This window comes from Triturus cristatus, chromosome 2_2 (genome assembly GCF_964204655.1).
Source record: "Triturus cristatus chromosome 2_2, aTriCri1.1, whole genome shotgun sequence".
Lineage (NCBI taxonomy): Eukaryota > Metazoa > Chordata > Amphibia > Caudata > Salamandridae > Triturus > Triturus cristatus.
The window spans coordinates 1152803287-1152816836 of NC_140582.1; the positions used below are offsets into that span (position 1 = coordinate 1152803287).

At 47.0% G+C, this 13550-nt stretch overlaps 1 protein-coding gene across 1 annotated transcript in view; it reads right to left on the bottom strand.

The window, feature by feature from the left end:
• Positions 1–13550, bottom strand: part of DNAAF9 (dynein axonemal assembly factor 9) — a 1049036-nt gene that overhangs the window by 820358 nt on the left and 215128 nt on the right. Inside the window, exon 5 of the mRNA XM_085642690.1 lies at positions 10553–10649. Coding sequence (XP_085498816.1) covers positions 10553–10649 — 97 coding nt within the window. The remainder of the gene's footprint in view (positions 1–10552; positions 10650–13550) is intronic.

Below are 13550 nucleotides of genomic sequence, written 5' to 3' on the forward strand. Positions count from 1 at the left end.
ATCCTACTACCTGGAAAAAGGCAGCTATTGCACCCCTGCTAAAAAAAAACAAGTCTGGACCGTTGTAACCCCAAAAACTACCGCCCTATTGCCAGCCTTCCTCTCGCAGCTAAGGTTCTAGAGAAACACTTGAACAAAACCCTAACTGCTTATCTTGATACAAATGGCTTGCTAGACTCCTCTCAACATGGCTTTCGACCGCGCCATTCGACAGAATCAGCGTTAGTCAAAACAGTTGAAGAGATTCGCAGGGTAGTGGATGGTGGTGGGAAGGCGGTCCTGGTACTTCTCGATTTGTCGTCCGCTTTCGACACCGTCAACCACATGGTTTTGGTGCAGCGGCTGAGGGACATAGGAATAGGAGGGACAGCTCTGTCCCTACTAACCTCTTTTCTAGAAAATAAGGAGGATAGGTTGTTTTGGGAAGGTGTGAAATCCGACAGCTTCCACCTCCCCTGCGGAGTTCCACAGGGGTCAGCCCCATCTCCAACTCTGTTTAATTTATATGTTACACCTCTGGCCGACCTTGTCAGGAAACATGGCTTTGCTTTGGTCTCGTACGCTGACGATTCCCAATTGATTATATCTACCACCAATCAGCTCGAAACCACTGCATGTAGATTTTACTCATGTCTTACGGAGATCTTGTCCTGGATGGGTCAGAACTACCTAAAAATAAACACAGATAAAACAGAGGTGATGGAGTTTGGGCTGGGCCCACCCCTGTGGAATCAATCGTGGTGGCCGGCAAAGGCGGGAGAATGTCCGTCCCCAGTAGAGAAGGTCAGAAACTTGGGCGTTCTCTTCGATAGCAAGCTCAATTTTGCTGCACAAGTCAATAGTCTCATGTCTTCGTGTTTTTTTGTCCTGAAGACCTTGAGAAAAATGTTCCCCTTTATATCTCAGGAGCTACAAAAAACTGTGATGGTGGCTCTTTTTCTCTCTAAACTGGATTATTCAAATGCTCCGTTCTTGGGGATCAACAAATTTCAATTGCTGAAACTGCAATCATTACAGAATGCAGCAGCTAGGCTTGTGCTCGGCCTACGTAGAGGACAGCCCACCTCAGATAGGATACAATCTCTCCATTGGCTCCCTATAAAGCAGCGCATAGAATTTAAGGCGCTCACATATGTGCATAAGGCAATCTATGGTGGTGTCACCGAGGACCTGGAAAGTTTTTTTGTACCCTATGTCCCGCTGCGCACTCTAAGATCGGCCACCCAAGGTCTAGTTAGAGTGCCTAAGATCAGAAGAGAAGGCTGGGGTGGCCGGACGATTACACACTGTGCGGCTAGACTCTGGAATAAACTGCCCCAGGCTATGAGGCTTCAACCAAATCTCCAGATGTTCAGAATTTTTTTTTAAACTAAGCTTTTCGCAACTATATAAGCCGCAGACATCTGCTCCCCGTGCCACTACATTTCCAGCGCCAAGACGCTTCAGCATTCGAGCGCTTTAGAAACATACAAACATAAACTTGTGTCTGTGTCCGTGAATACTCGCGGCAGAGAGTCTTCAACACTTGAAAGTGGAGCTGAGAGGAGCTGCTGGAGTGGGAAGAAGGCTAGATTGTGCTCTGCCCTTTTTCTACTAAGAAAGACCTGGCTTGGCAGTTCGGGCTCAACTGTTCCCACGGGGAACAGGGTCAAGACTGATTTTTATATGGCTGGGTCTTAACTGGAGTGGGGAAGTGAGCTAAAGAACGATGATGGATTTAACCCAGGTCTAATGGTGACTGGGGTGAGTGTCTCAAAAGAAAACAAGTTACTTACCTGTAACTTTGGTTACCCAGTATTGGAAACTTTCATAGATTCCCATGCTTGTATCATTCCCTGTCGTCGGAATGGGAGTCCCCGGTATACATAAAATAGCAATAGGAACCATTACCAAAACAGAACCTAGGCCTAGGCCCATTCTTGTTTTGCAACCTATCCACCTCTTTTTGTAAAAGAGACCAAACAAAATGAACAACCAATCAGAATAGCCTCACCCCTTAGAACCTTCCTAGAGAAGCTCAGAACCTCAGATTTTCGTAGCCTGTTGTGTAACCACACCACTGAAGATGGAAGAGGCTGAGCTTTTCCAGGGGAAGAGGGTGGGTCGCATGGGAATCTATGAATGTTTCCAATACTGGAGAACCAAAGTTACAGGTAAGTAACTTGTTTTCTTACTCCAGTAATAGAACTTTCATAGATTCCCATGCTTGTATCAGAGTAGCTAGCAGTTATTAGTACATTTTTTTGGATCCATGACCATTATAAAAGCAAGAACAAAGCAATAGCATATTCACCATAATGACATTTTCAATGGTCAATAAAATACTTAGAAACTTTAGAAAATATAAATACATGAGGTTCAAAAATGTGCCAGGGCTGAAAAAACAGTAACATGGAAGGAGGGATGAAAGGGAAAGCTCACCGCTACTGAAAGAGGTTCCTCAGGACTGCCTGGCCGACTGCTGTGTCCCTCTGCATTTGCAGAATCCAGGCAGTAATGCCTTGTAAACATATGGGTACTGCTCCAGGTCGCCGCCCTGCAGATCTCCCGGATAGGAACTCCAGAAAAGAGGGCTGTAGAAGAAGAAATCGTCCTTGTGGAATGAGCACGGACTCGACCTTCCAAGGGCTTGCCCACTGCTCTGTGACAATACTGGATAGCGCTGGTAATCCAATGAGCAATCCCCTGCTTGGAAAGGGGAAAACCCTTACGAGGGTCACTAAAGGACACAAACAGTTGAGAAAACTTCCTGAAGTCCTTAGTACGTTGGAGATAGAACTTTAAGCACCTCTGAATGGCCAGAGAGTGAAGTGCCTTTTCTGCCGGAGTAGCCGGTTGAGGGGAAAAAGTTTTTAGCATCACCGGCTCATTCAAATGAATGTCCGAAGGAACTTTAGGTATGAATTTAGGGCTGGTACGCAGAATCACTGTACCCCTTTTGAACTGGAGAAAGGGTTCCTGAATGGTGAGAGCCTGCAATTCGCCCACTCGTCTAGCTGAAGTCAAAGCGAGTAGAAATGCTACTTTCCAGGAGAGGAATTTTAACTCTGCCCAGTGAATAGGCTCGAAAGGAGGCTTCATAAGTTGGGCAAGAACCAAGTTCAGATACCAAAGAGGAGTAGGAGGCTTGACTGGAGGGAAACTCTGAAAAGGCCCTTGAGAAATTGCTTAATGATTCTTGCCGACCAGAGGGAAGGGCCTGAAGACGTGCGTCTGAAGCGAGAAATGGCCGCAAGATACACCTTGATGGAAGAGTGAGCCAGCCCCGATTTTGCCAATGATAGAATATATGGAAGAACTTCATGTGGATCAGATTTAAAAGGATGGACATTGTTTTGCCGGCACCAAATAAAGAAACGCTTCCACTTCAATCTGTATGTCTTGTTGGTACTTGGTGCTCTTGCCTGAGAAAGCACTTCTCTACATTCGGATGAAAGATTTAGCCCAAGAAATTCGCGCTGCTCAGGAGCCATGCCGAGAGCTGTAGAGACTGCGGATCCAGATGCCAAACCTGGCCCTTGGCCATCATCAGCAGCGAAGGAATCGGCAGCAGCAGAAGAGGAAGGTCAAGGGAGAGAAGGTGCAGTTCTGTGAACCAAAACTGTCGGGCCACGCAGGAGCTATCAGAATCATCTTGCAGGGTTCTGCTTTGAGCTGCCTGAGAGGTCTGGGGATCAGAGGAATGGGGGGTGGAAGCATAAACAAATGCGCCTGACCAGGCCATCGAAAGCGCATTCCCCAACGATCCCGGATGGTGAAGCCTGCTTGCATAGAACTGGCATTTCTTGTTCTCCAGCGTGACAAAGAGATCTATGGAAGGCCTGCCCCATCTGCGAAAGACCTCTTGAAGAGTGGAGCGGTCCAGTTCCCACTCGTTGCTGACCGACTTCAGTCTGCTGAGCGTGTCCGCTGCTTTGTTGAGAACACCTGGAAGGTGCTCCGCTTGGAGTGATGCTTCCTGCTGGATTGCCCATTCCCAGATTGTCTGGGCTTCTTGTGACAACAGTCGAGATCTGGTGCCACCTTCTTTGTTTATATAATGCATGGCCGTCGTGTGGTCTGTACATATTAGAACAGCAGATCGCCGTATCCTTGGAAGAAAGGCCTGCAAGGCCAGGCGAATCGCTCTGAGCTCCAGCAGATTGATATGTAAAAGACTATGTTGGGGTAGCCAACGGCCGCTTACTTGAAGGTCTTGTAACACTGCTCCCCAGCCCTCTAGCGAGGCGTCTGTAGTTATTATGTGAGGAGCCGGGGCGATCCTGAAGGACATGCCCTGAGAACGTTTTTCCTGGTTCATCCACCATGATGTGGCGTCCTTCATGGCCGCGGTAACTGAGATCTTGTCGTCGAAGGATCTGTCAACTTGGCGCCACTGCAAGTCCAACTCCTCCTGGAGTGGATGCATCCGCAACCTGCAGTGAGGAATTAGAGTGTAACGAGGTGGGATTAACATCAGAGGAGGACAATATGTGTGAGGACTGGTGGTCTGCAACGTCCCCCTCTTTCCCTCTTCTCTCTCCCCAACAGGAAGAGTGGAATCACGCTTCAGCACCGCACTGGAATACAGCAGAAGAAACGGAGGAAGGTCCCTTTAATTGGGGAATCGCGTCCACTGAAGCCCCGCCCTTTGCGGACGTGTCGTCAAACCGCCCGATAAGATTGACCCACGACAAGAAGGAAGTGTGTATGCACACCGACAAGGAAAAAGACGCTGAGAGGCAGAATGCGATCCTCTACGGGTTTACCGAAGAAAGAACACCAGGAACACCGATTCTGCAAGAAGAGCAGAGTTCTCTGAGAGACCCTCTACAACGCGAACAGCCCCGCCGCGCTCCAGGAGGAGCGTGGCTCTCCAAGGTACGGGAACGGGTTGGATTGGGAGGCGGGAAGGGCGTCCGGAAGATTAACGGCTTTATCCACCCCTTCTGCCCGACGAATCCCTACCGCGAGCACCTACCCGGGTCCCCTTCACCTCACCATTTGTATAGGAGAGTGTGTAGCACATTGGGAGGTGGTCCTACACTCCCCCAACCCTTATTTTAGAAATTATCAAGCTGCCATCTCATACTGCTTTTCTTTTATTTTATCTATCACCCCGCCACGGAGACTCCCAGGAGACGGCGGGACAGAAGACGCGACGTGGAGTCTACCGCTTCCAGGAGAGGGAAAGCACCTGCCCCAAAAAGGACTCTTTTCCCTACCTCTGATGAGTTAAATGCACGAAGAAGACGTTTATTGAAGTTAATAAACCCTAGATTAGTACGGCCCACTGGTTCTTGTGTTTCTTACTCCCCTACCCCATTACATAGAGGTATGCAGGAGATTGACCCCAGAACAGACTTGTAGAGGCAAACTGAAAGTGAATATCTTTTTAACAACCGGGAGGCCATGGTCATCCGCTTTTCTTGCCTCTCCAAGGAGGGGAAAGCTTTGTTTATGGATGTATCCAGAATGACTCCGAGAAATCTGGCTGTTCTGGGTGGACGGAGAGAAGACTTTTCCCCGTTGAGAGTTAGTCCGAAATTGCCAAATAGGCGTGTGCATGCTGTGACTGATTCTTGTGCTGCCTGCCTGGTAGGAGCTTTCAGTAACCAGTCGTCCAGGTAAGGGAAGACCCGATGCCTTTGTTTTCGAAGAAAAGCTGCTACTGGAGCTAACACCTTTGTAAAGATCCGCGGAGTAGATCTGAGTCCAAAAGATAGAACCTTGAACTGAAAGTGGCTCTTGGCTACTGTGAAGCGAAGAAACCTCCTGTGAGCTGGATGAATGGGTACGTGAAAATAAGCATCCTCGAGATCCAATGTGGCCATGTAATCCCCTGAGAGAAACCATCCGAAATGATTGTTTGAGGAGATAGGTGTTGAGCTCCCTCAGATGTAGAATAGGGCGCCACTTTTCTAAGGTCTTCCGGATCAGGAAGTACCGGGAGTAGAAACCCTCTCCCCGCTGAGAGATAGGGACCGGTTTTATCGCTCCTTTGAGGAGCATTTGATGGACTTCCAACCGTAGAAGACGGAGATGTTTTGATACAGTGGCGCGAGGGGGCTTGGATGGTGGTACTTGGAAAAACTCCAGAGTATGGCTGCATTGAATGATTTTCAGCACCCAACGGTCCGATGTTATTTGTTGCCAGTTGTGGAGGTAATAAGAAATTCTGCCTCCCACTGATGACACAGGAGGAGAAGGGACAGCAGTCAGAGCCAGCAAGCCGCTATTGACGCTTAGAGGCGTCTCTGCCCTGGCGTCCTTGTTCTCCTCTGTTATTAGAGCGAGAGAAAGAAGAGGATTGATTCTGCCGCTGATTGTAGTTCGGCCGGTAGGTTGGGAACCATACAAGGAATATCGCTGTTGTTGATATCCTCCCCTGTAAGTTGTGTTACCTCTTCCGCTTGCTCCTCGGAATGGAACTTTGCGGTACTGCAGAGTCTCTAAGGATTTTGCAGTTTCCGTATCCTTTTTAATATCATGGAGTGCATCATCTACATGCTTTCCAAAGAGCGCTTCCCCATCAAAAGGCAGATGCAAGATCTTGTTTTGGACCTCAGGACGAAACCAAGTAGCCCACAGCCAGCCTTGCCGACGTAGGACAGCCACCCCAGCCGAGGAGCGGAAAGCAGTCGTTGCAATATCCATTGCACAGTCAATTATTTCTGCAGATGTTATCTCGCCCTCTTGGAGAATCCTTTTTGCTTCCTTCTTCCGGCAACTGGTGTAGATAGGGGGAAAGGTCGCACCACATTTGGCGATCATGGCGCCCGAGTATAGCCAAGGCGTTAGCAGCTCTGACCAGTAGGCTGGACATAGATGAAAACCGCTTGCCTGAATTATCAAGACGCCTGCCCTCTTTATCCAGAGGAGTGGTAAGGGGAGCCGAAGGATTTCTAGAATTCCTCTGGGCAGCTTGCGAGATGACAGAGTCCGGTTTAGTTTGGCTGGTCAAACAGACTGGGCTATCATCTGGAGCCTTATACTTTTTCTCCAGGCGAGGAAGAATTGGAATAACCGTGGCTGGATTTTGCATTACCTTTAACCCTTCAATTCAGACATGACCAACAATAGGTATTGATCGGACCGACTTCTTTTAAGGTTCCTTAAAGTCGTAAAGGAAGCAATCCGATTGCACCTTCGTCATGGGCAGGTCAAATCGTTTAGCAGCTCTCTCCATCAATTTATGGAAACCCCCTATGTCTGCAGGGGGGGAAATCAACAGGTGCTGGAGCCGGACAAGCCGGATCTGGAATGATAGAGTCATCCCACTCAGCATCTGGATCCAGAATCGTGACGGTGCCCTGGTCATCATCAGAGGTGTCCTCCTGAACTGGGGGCACAACAGGTGGTGTAGCTTAAGCTTCCAGCATTGTCTGAGGTGGTGGCAAATGAGGGTTCAACAAGACTAGCAGGAGGAACTGTAGTAACAGGCTCCACAGCTGGAACTGGAGGCTGTGTTGCAAATCTTTTTCTATAGTCCAACAACATAGCTTGCAAGTCTATTAGCAAGGAGCACGGCATAGAGACCATCTCCTGTTGGTCTTGATATTGTGAGGAAGGACCATCCTGTTCATAATCTTCATATTCCCCCTCAGAATCTGTGTCCAGGCATTTAACGTGCAGTTGAGATGGGCTATTAGCATAACCAAAAGGTCCATCCTCCTCTTCCGATTCCTCTTCTTCAAGGAGGAGTGCAGGAGGCAAAGGAGTCACCCTCCTGGGGGAAGTCATCTCAGGCGAAGTCTAGCACTTCCTGAGTGAAATAGAAATTTTTTACGCCGTCGACGACGAAGAGAGCATCATCGACGAAGAAATGGACGTCGTCGACGCAGCCGTCGTCGAGACTGTCGTCATCTCAGTCGTCGTCGACATATTCGCTGTTGTCACACTCATCATCGACATCCTCATCGATGTCGACACCATCGTCAACGATGCAATCACTACTGGCGTCGAAATCGTCAACGCGGAACCCATATCTGTGAGTGCAGGAGACGAGGAAACCACAGTCGATGAGCCCGTCGACGGGGCCAGAGAAGAAGACTGTACATTTGAAGCTTTCGTCGACGGATTCGTTGACAGAGTCGTCGACGAGTGAACTTTTTTCGTGGATTTTACCTCAGAAGACAATGAGGAGGGCTTTTTGAAGGTCTTTGGAGCCGCAGGAGGAGAAGATGGAGGAACAGAGCAGGATTTCCTCTCAGAAATCACTCCTTTTGACAGTCCTTCCCTCTCCTTTACACCTCGGTGAGGAGATTCGACAGGACTAAGCCCTTCAGACCTACGAGAGGTCTTTTTTAAGGCCTTACCAGGGCATTTCTCAGAAGGTGAAGACCCCTCTACCCCTTTTTACAGACCTTCTTGGAAGATGTCACAGAGGATGCCTCGTCACTATCACTGGAGACTGGTTCCTTCCTTGATTTCAGCTCCTGGAGCCAGGTCAAAAGACGCCCCTCCCGGTCTCGCAGAGTCTTGGTGGGAAAAGTGCAGCATATTTTACAGTCTGTAGCCTTTGGTCTGGGCACAGACAGTAAATACAATCTTTGTGCTTGACCTCAATGTATAACCTCTTCTTAGCACAGGTAGCACAGGCTTTAAAGAGGGGCTGCTTCTCCTTATCAGACATCCTGAAAAAGTTGCTGAAGAAAGAACTTGTGAAAAAGTTGTAGAATTAAAGTTGACAGGAAAAAACTGAGCAGAGCTCAGTGGAGACTCCCTTGCACAACGTGCGGTAGAAAATCTGAGGTTCTGAGCTTCTCTCAGGAAGGTTCTAAGGGGTGAGGCTATTCTGATTGGTTGTTCATTTTTTTTGGTCTCTTTTACAAAAAGAGGTGGATAGATTAAAAACAATAATGGGCCTAGGCCTAGGTTCTGTTTTGGTAATGGTTTCTATTGCTATTTTATGTGTACCGGGCACTCCCATTCTGACAACGGGGAATGCTACAAGCATGGGAATCTATGAAAGTTCCAATACTGGAGTACGGTTCAGCGCTCCGTCCATCATTTCATTCCGTTAGCTTTTTGTACGACGATCTGCTTAGGTTTTCCAAACTTTTTACTTCATGAGTAAATAGTCTAGTTCTATACAATGCTGTCGACGAGCAATATAGTCAGCTGAACCTTGCCAAGTCATGTACATATCATTCTCACCGTGTTCTGTTCCAGTGCTCATTGCGGATTTATTTGTTTCTGCATCCACGTGGCAGACAGTGAACACCCAGAGGGACACTCTTCAAACTCTGCAATACGCAACTTTGCCTTTACCACAACAACACAGATTAGGTGCAGCAGAGACAGCAACGGAAAAAATATGGACATCTCTCCTTATTTTTCAGTAAAGTTGACACCGCCTGATGCATTCACACAAGCGTGACGGACATCTTTAAGTGTGTGTTCTATAGTTGCAAATCACATTCACATCAATGAACTGTTCACTTACATAAAATATTTGTCAACATTGTGTTACTTTGGGCTCCTGTTGAAATACTGAAATTACAGAAGTTCCAATACTATACTCATATGAACGGATGCCTCAATAATAATATTTAAAAAACTAAGACAATTTCCGTTTTTGTCTCAAAATTAAACAATACAGCTCTGTTACACAGAACTAATAAGAAAGACAAATTGATGAATCCTCCATAATTTGTGAATATGGCCCTAGAAGTGACAAGAAAAGAATATGGTTACAAAATAAACAACAAATTGGTTCGCTCCTCAAAATTCTAAAGTCTGATAGGGATCACCAACAGATTTACAGACAAATTCAATTGAAAGTTAATTTCCAGAAAAACGTACCATTTCCTTCCAACATATCAGCTATCCAGGAAATGATAGGATATCCATTTGTAGAGTGTAACAAATCACACCCGAAGGTGTATCTCAGCGCTAGACTCTTCTGAACTTCTAGAACAGCCAGGTTCTCAACAATTTCTTAAATTAACTGTAATCTACAGAGCTGCAAAGAGAGACAGGAAGCGGATTTCATTCCCTCGGAGCAGTGCGAGCGAAGACTCTGCCCCTTGTCTGGAAAGTCTGACGCACTGACTAGAGAAAAAAGCCTTATTCACTTGACCTCAGTGTACATGCCAGGCAGTAGAATCGAAGTTTGTTTCTCAGATACGATCACATGTTTATGGAACAGGGTATTACTCATTTACCGGGCATCACTGGCTGTTCTACACACTATTTTTGGATCACAAAGTAGATTGAGATCTTTTACTTCAGATAAACAATCTTAGAACCATGGATAATACTTATGAAGAACACTGTGATGATAGATTTTCCACTCAAAGCCTGCCAGAAAATATAATCTTCCCTATGACAAAAGCAATATCTAGCTGCGCACCCTTGTAGATGCCCCTATTATGACCCAGACCAGGTCAAAACATCCTTCGGGCAGATTCTTTCTGGCATAAGAAAGCTTTCCTTTCGACCAAGAGATTTTAGGTGTTTTAGTTAAAATCCTCACTGATCTATATACAAGCAATAGTAAAACAGAGCACAGCAACATATAAGCAATTATGGGTCCATAAACAACAATACACATAGCACTAGAACACACCTTGAGAGCTGTAGGGAATGCCAATTCGATTACAATCGCGGACCATATCTACAAAACTGGCAATTTTAAATTCTTCTGAAGCTTCTTCATCTTCATACTGAAATGCAAATGTATCAAACTATGATTAAACATTTTAATCTTAAAAGAATAATTTTTATTCAAACATAAAACAATTGTATTATTTTACCTAGTTATAGCATACTAAGTATTGATTCTTAAAGAAATTTGCAGATTAGTAAATGCACACATTCATAATCATAACATAAAAAACAGTTTACTTACAACATTGCACACAGGGTTTTAATAAAGGCAGTAACAGTAAATGTTACAAGTTAGCTATAGCTCAGGTGAAAAAGACCAGGCTAACAGCGTCACCATTTACATAGGAGATCTGGCAGCAAGATATCCTTGCACTCAAGATACCAAACACATTGTCAGAAAGAACTACATATGTATTTCAGACTGCAAGTTTTACTTGTCCAGGAGACTTAATTGCATCCCCTTTTTATCGCTGCAATGTGCATATTGAATATGCTACTTACCAGTATGCATCTGTTCTTGGCATGTAGGGCTGCTGACATTCATATCTGTGCATAGATCGCCGCCTAGTGTTGGGTCCGGATGTTTGCACGTTGTTGTCCTGGAAGAGTCTTCGAAGTATCCTTGGATAGGTGACTCCTCCCCTGGACTACAGTGCGCATGGGCATCCTCTCCATCCTCAGATTGTTTTTCGCCATTGTGGCAGTGATGGAGTAGATACAGAAAGTGATGACCATGCTTGCAGTAATTCTGAGAGCTGCAGCTGCGACAGGCGCCGGGGAGGAGGGAGGGCGATATGAATGTCAGCAGCCCTACATGCCAAGAACAGATGCATACTGGTAAGTAGCATATTCAGTTCGAGGCATGTGGGCTGCTGAATTCATATCTGTGCATAGAATACATAGCAGTGCCCTCTATTGGCGGCGGCTACCCGTGCCAGCTGCAGCGGTCTGAAAAAGTGTTTTGAGAACAGCCTGTCCTACAGCTGCCTGCTGTTTTGACTGCACATCTACGCAATAGTGTTTTGTAAATGTGTGTGTAGTGGACCATGTGGCTGCTCTGCATATATCATGCAGGGGAATATTTCCTAGGAAGGCCATGGAAGCCCCCAACTTACGTGTTGAGTGGGCTCGTGGTGGAATAGTTAATGTGCGTTTTGCTTTTTGATAACAGATTTGAATACACTTAACTATCCATCTGGCTATCCCTGCTTTGGAGATGGCGTTACCTTTGTGGTGTGGGGCAAAGGCAACGAACAGTTGTTTTGTTTTCCTGAAGGGTTTAGTCCTATCGATGTAGTACATGAGGGCCCTCCGTACATCTAGTGTATGTAGTGCCCTTTCTGCAACAGTTTGTGGGTTTTGGAAGAAAACTGGCAGTTCAATAGTCTGATTCATGTGGAACTGCGATATTACTTTGGGCATGAATTTGGGGTTGGTACGTAGTACGACCCTGTTGGTGTGAACCTGTATAAATGGCTCTTGAACGGTTAGTGCCTGGAGTTCACTAACTCTTCTTAGGGAAGTGATCGCTACAAGGAAGGCCACTTTCCAGGTAAGGAATTGAATCTCGCATGAGTGTAGAGGTTCAAAGGGTGGACCCATCAGGCGTGTGAGGACCAAGTTGAGGTTCCACATTGGAGCCGGTGGGTGGCTTGGTGGAATGACTCGTTTGAGTCCTTCCAAGAATGCTTTGATGGCAGGCACTCTGAATAGAGAGAGGTGCTGCCTGGTTTGCAGATAGGCTGAGATTGCGGTCAAATGGACACGTATAGAGGTGTACGCCAGATTGCATCGATATAGGTGTAAGAGATAACAGATGATGTTTTGGATGGATGCGTCCAGCGGGTTGATGTCATTATTACCGCAATAAATGACGAACCTTTTCCATTTGGCTGCATAGCAAGCTCTGGTAGTGGGTCTCCTGGCCTCCTTGATGATGTCCATACAGTCGGGTGGCAGGTTGAGATAGCCAAACTCTAGGACTTCAGGAGCCAGATCGCCAGATTCAGCTGTTGCGGATCTGGGTGCTGAACCTCTCCATGGTTCTGCGTCAAATGCGCGGGTTTGATCCGCAGCCTTTGATGCGGCACCACAGAAAGTTCGAGGAAGGTGGTGTACCACGGCTGGCGTGCCCACGTGGGAGCAACTAGGACGAGTGTCAGGGAGTGTTGTCGGAGTTTGCGGGCCACTAGCGGTATCAATGGCGCTGGGGGAAAAGCGTACGCAAATCTGCCGGACCAGTTCATCCATATCGCATTGCCCTGCGACTGCGGATGTGGGAATCTGGCGGCGAAGCTTTGGCATTTTGCGTTTTCGCTTGTCGCGAATAGGTCTATCTCCGGATGACCCCACTGCTGGAAGTACGGTTGGAGTACTGATGGGTGTAACTCCCACTCGTGCATCTGGTGGCTGTGTCTGCTGAGCAGATCCGCCATCTGTTTGTCCTTGCCAGGGAGGTGTTCCGCCATGAGGAACATGTTCCTTTGAATGGCCCACTTCCACATGCTCAGCCAGATGAGACAACTGTGGAGAGTGTGTGCCTCCTTGTTTCTGTATGTAGTACATTGCGGTCATGTTGTCCGTCCGGATCAGCACGACCTTGTTGCATAGATGTACTTTGAATGCCTTCATGGCTAGGAAGATTGCCATCAATTCCAGAAGGTTGATGTTCAACTTCTTTTGTTGTGTTGTCCATAGTCCTTGCACTGTGTAGTGGAGTACATGAGCTCCCCATCCCTGGAGAGACGCGTCCGCTGTCAGTACTATCTGTGGGACAGGCTCTTGGAATGGTCGGCCCTTGCAAAGGTTTTGTGGATTCCACCAATGCAGAGAGTTGTATGCCCGACCGCTCACCAACACTAGGTCCTTTAACTGTCCTTGAGCCTGATTCCACTGACGTGCTAGGCACTCCTGAAGTGGGCGCATATGTAATCTCGCGTGCGGGACTATGAAGATGC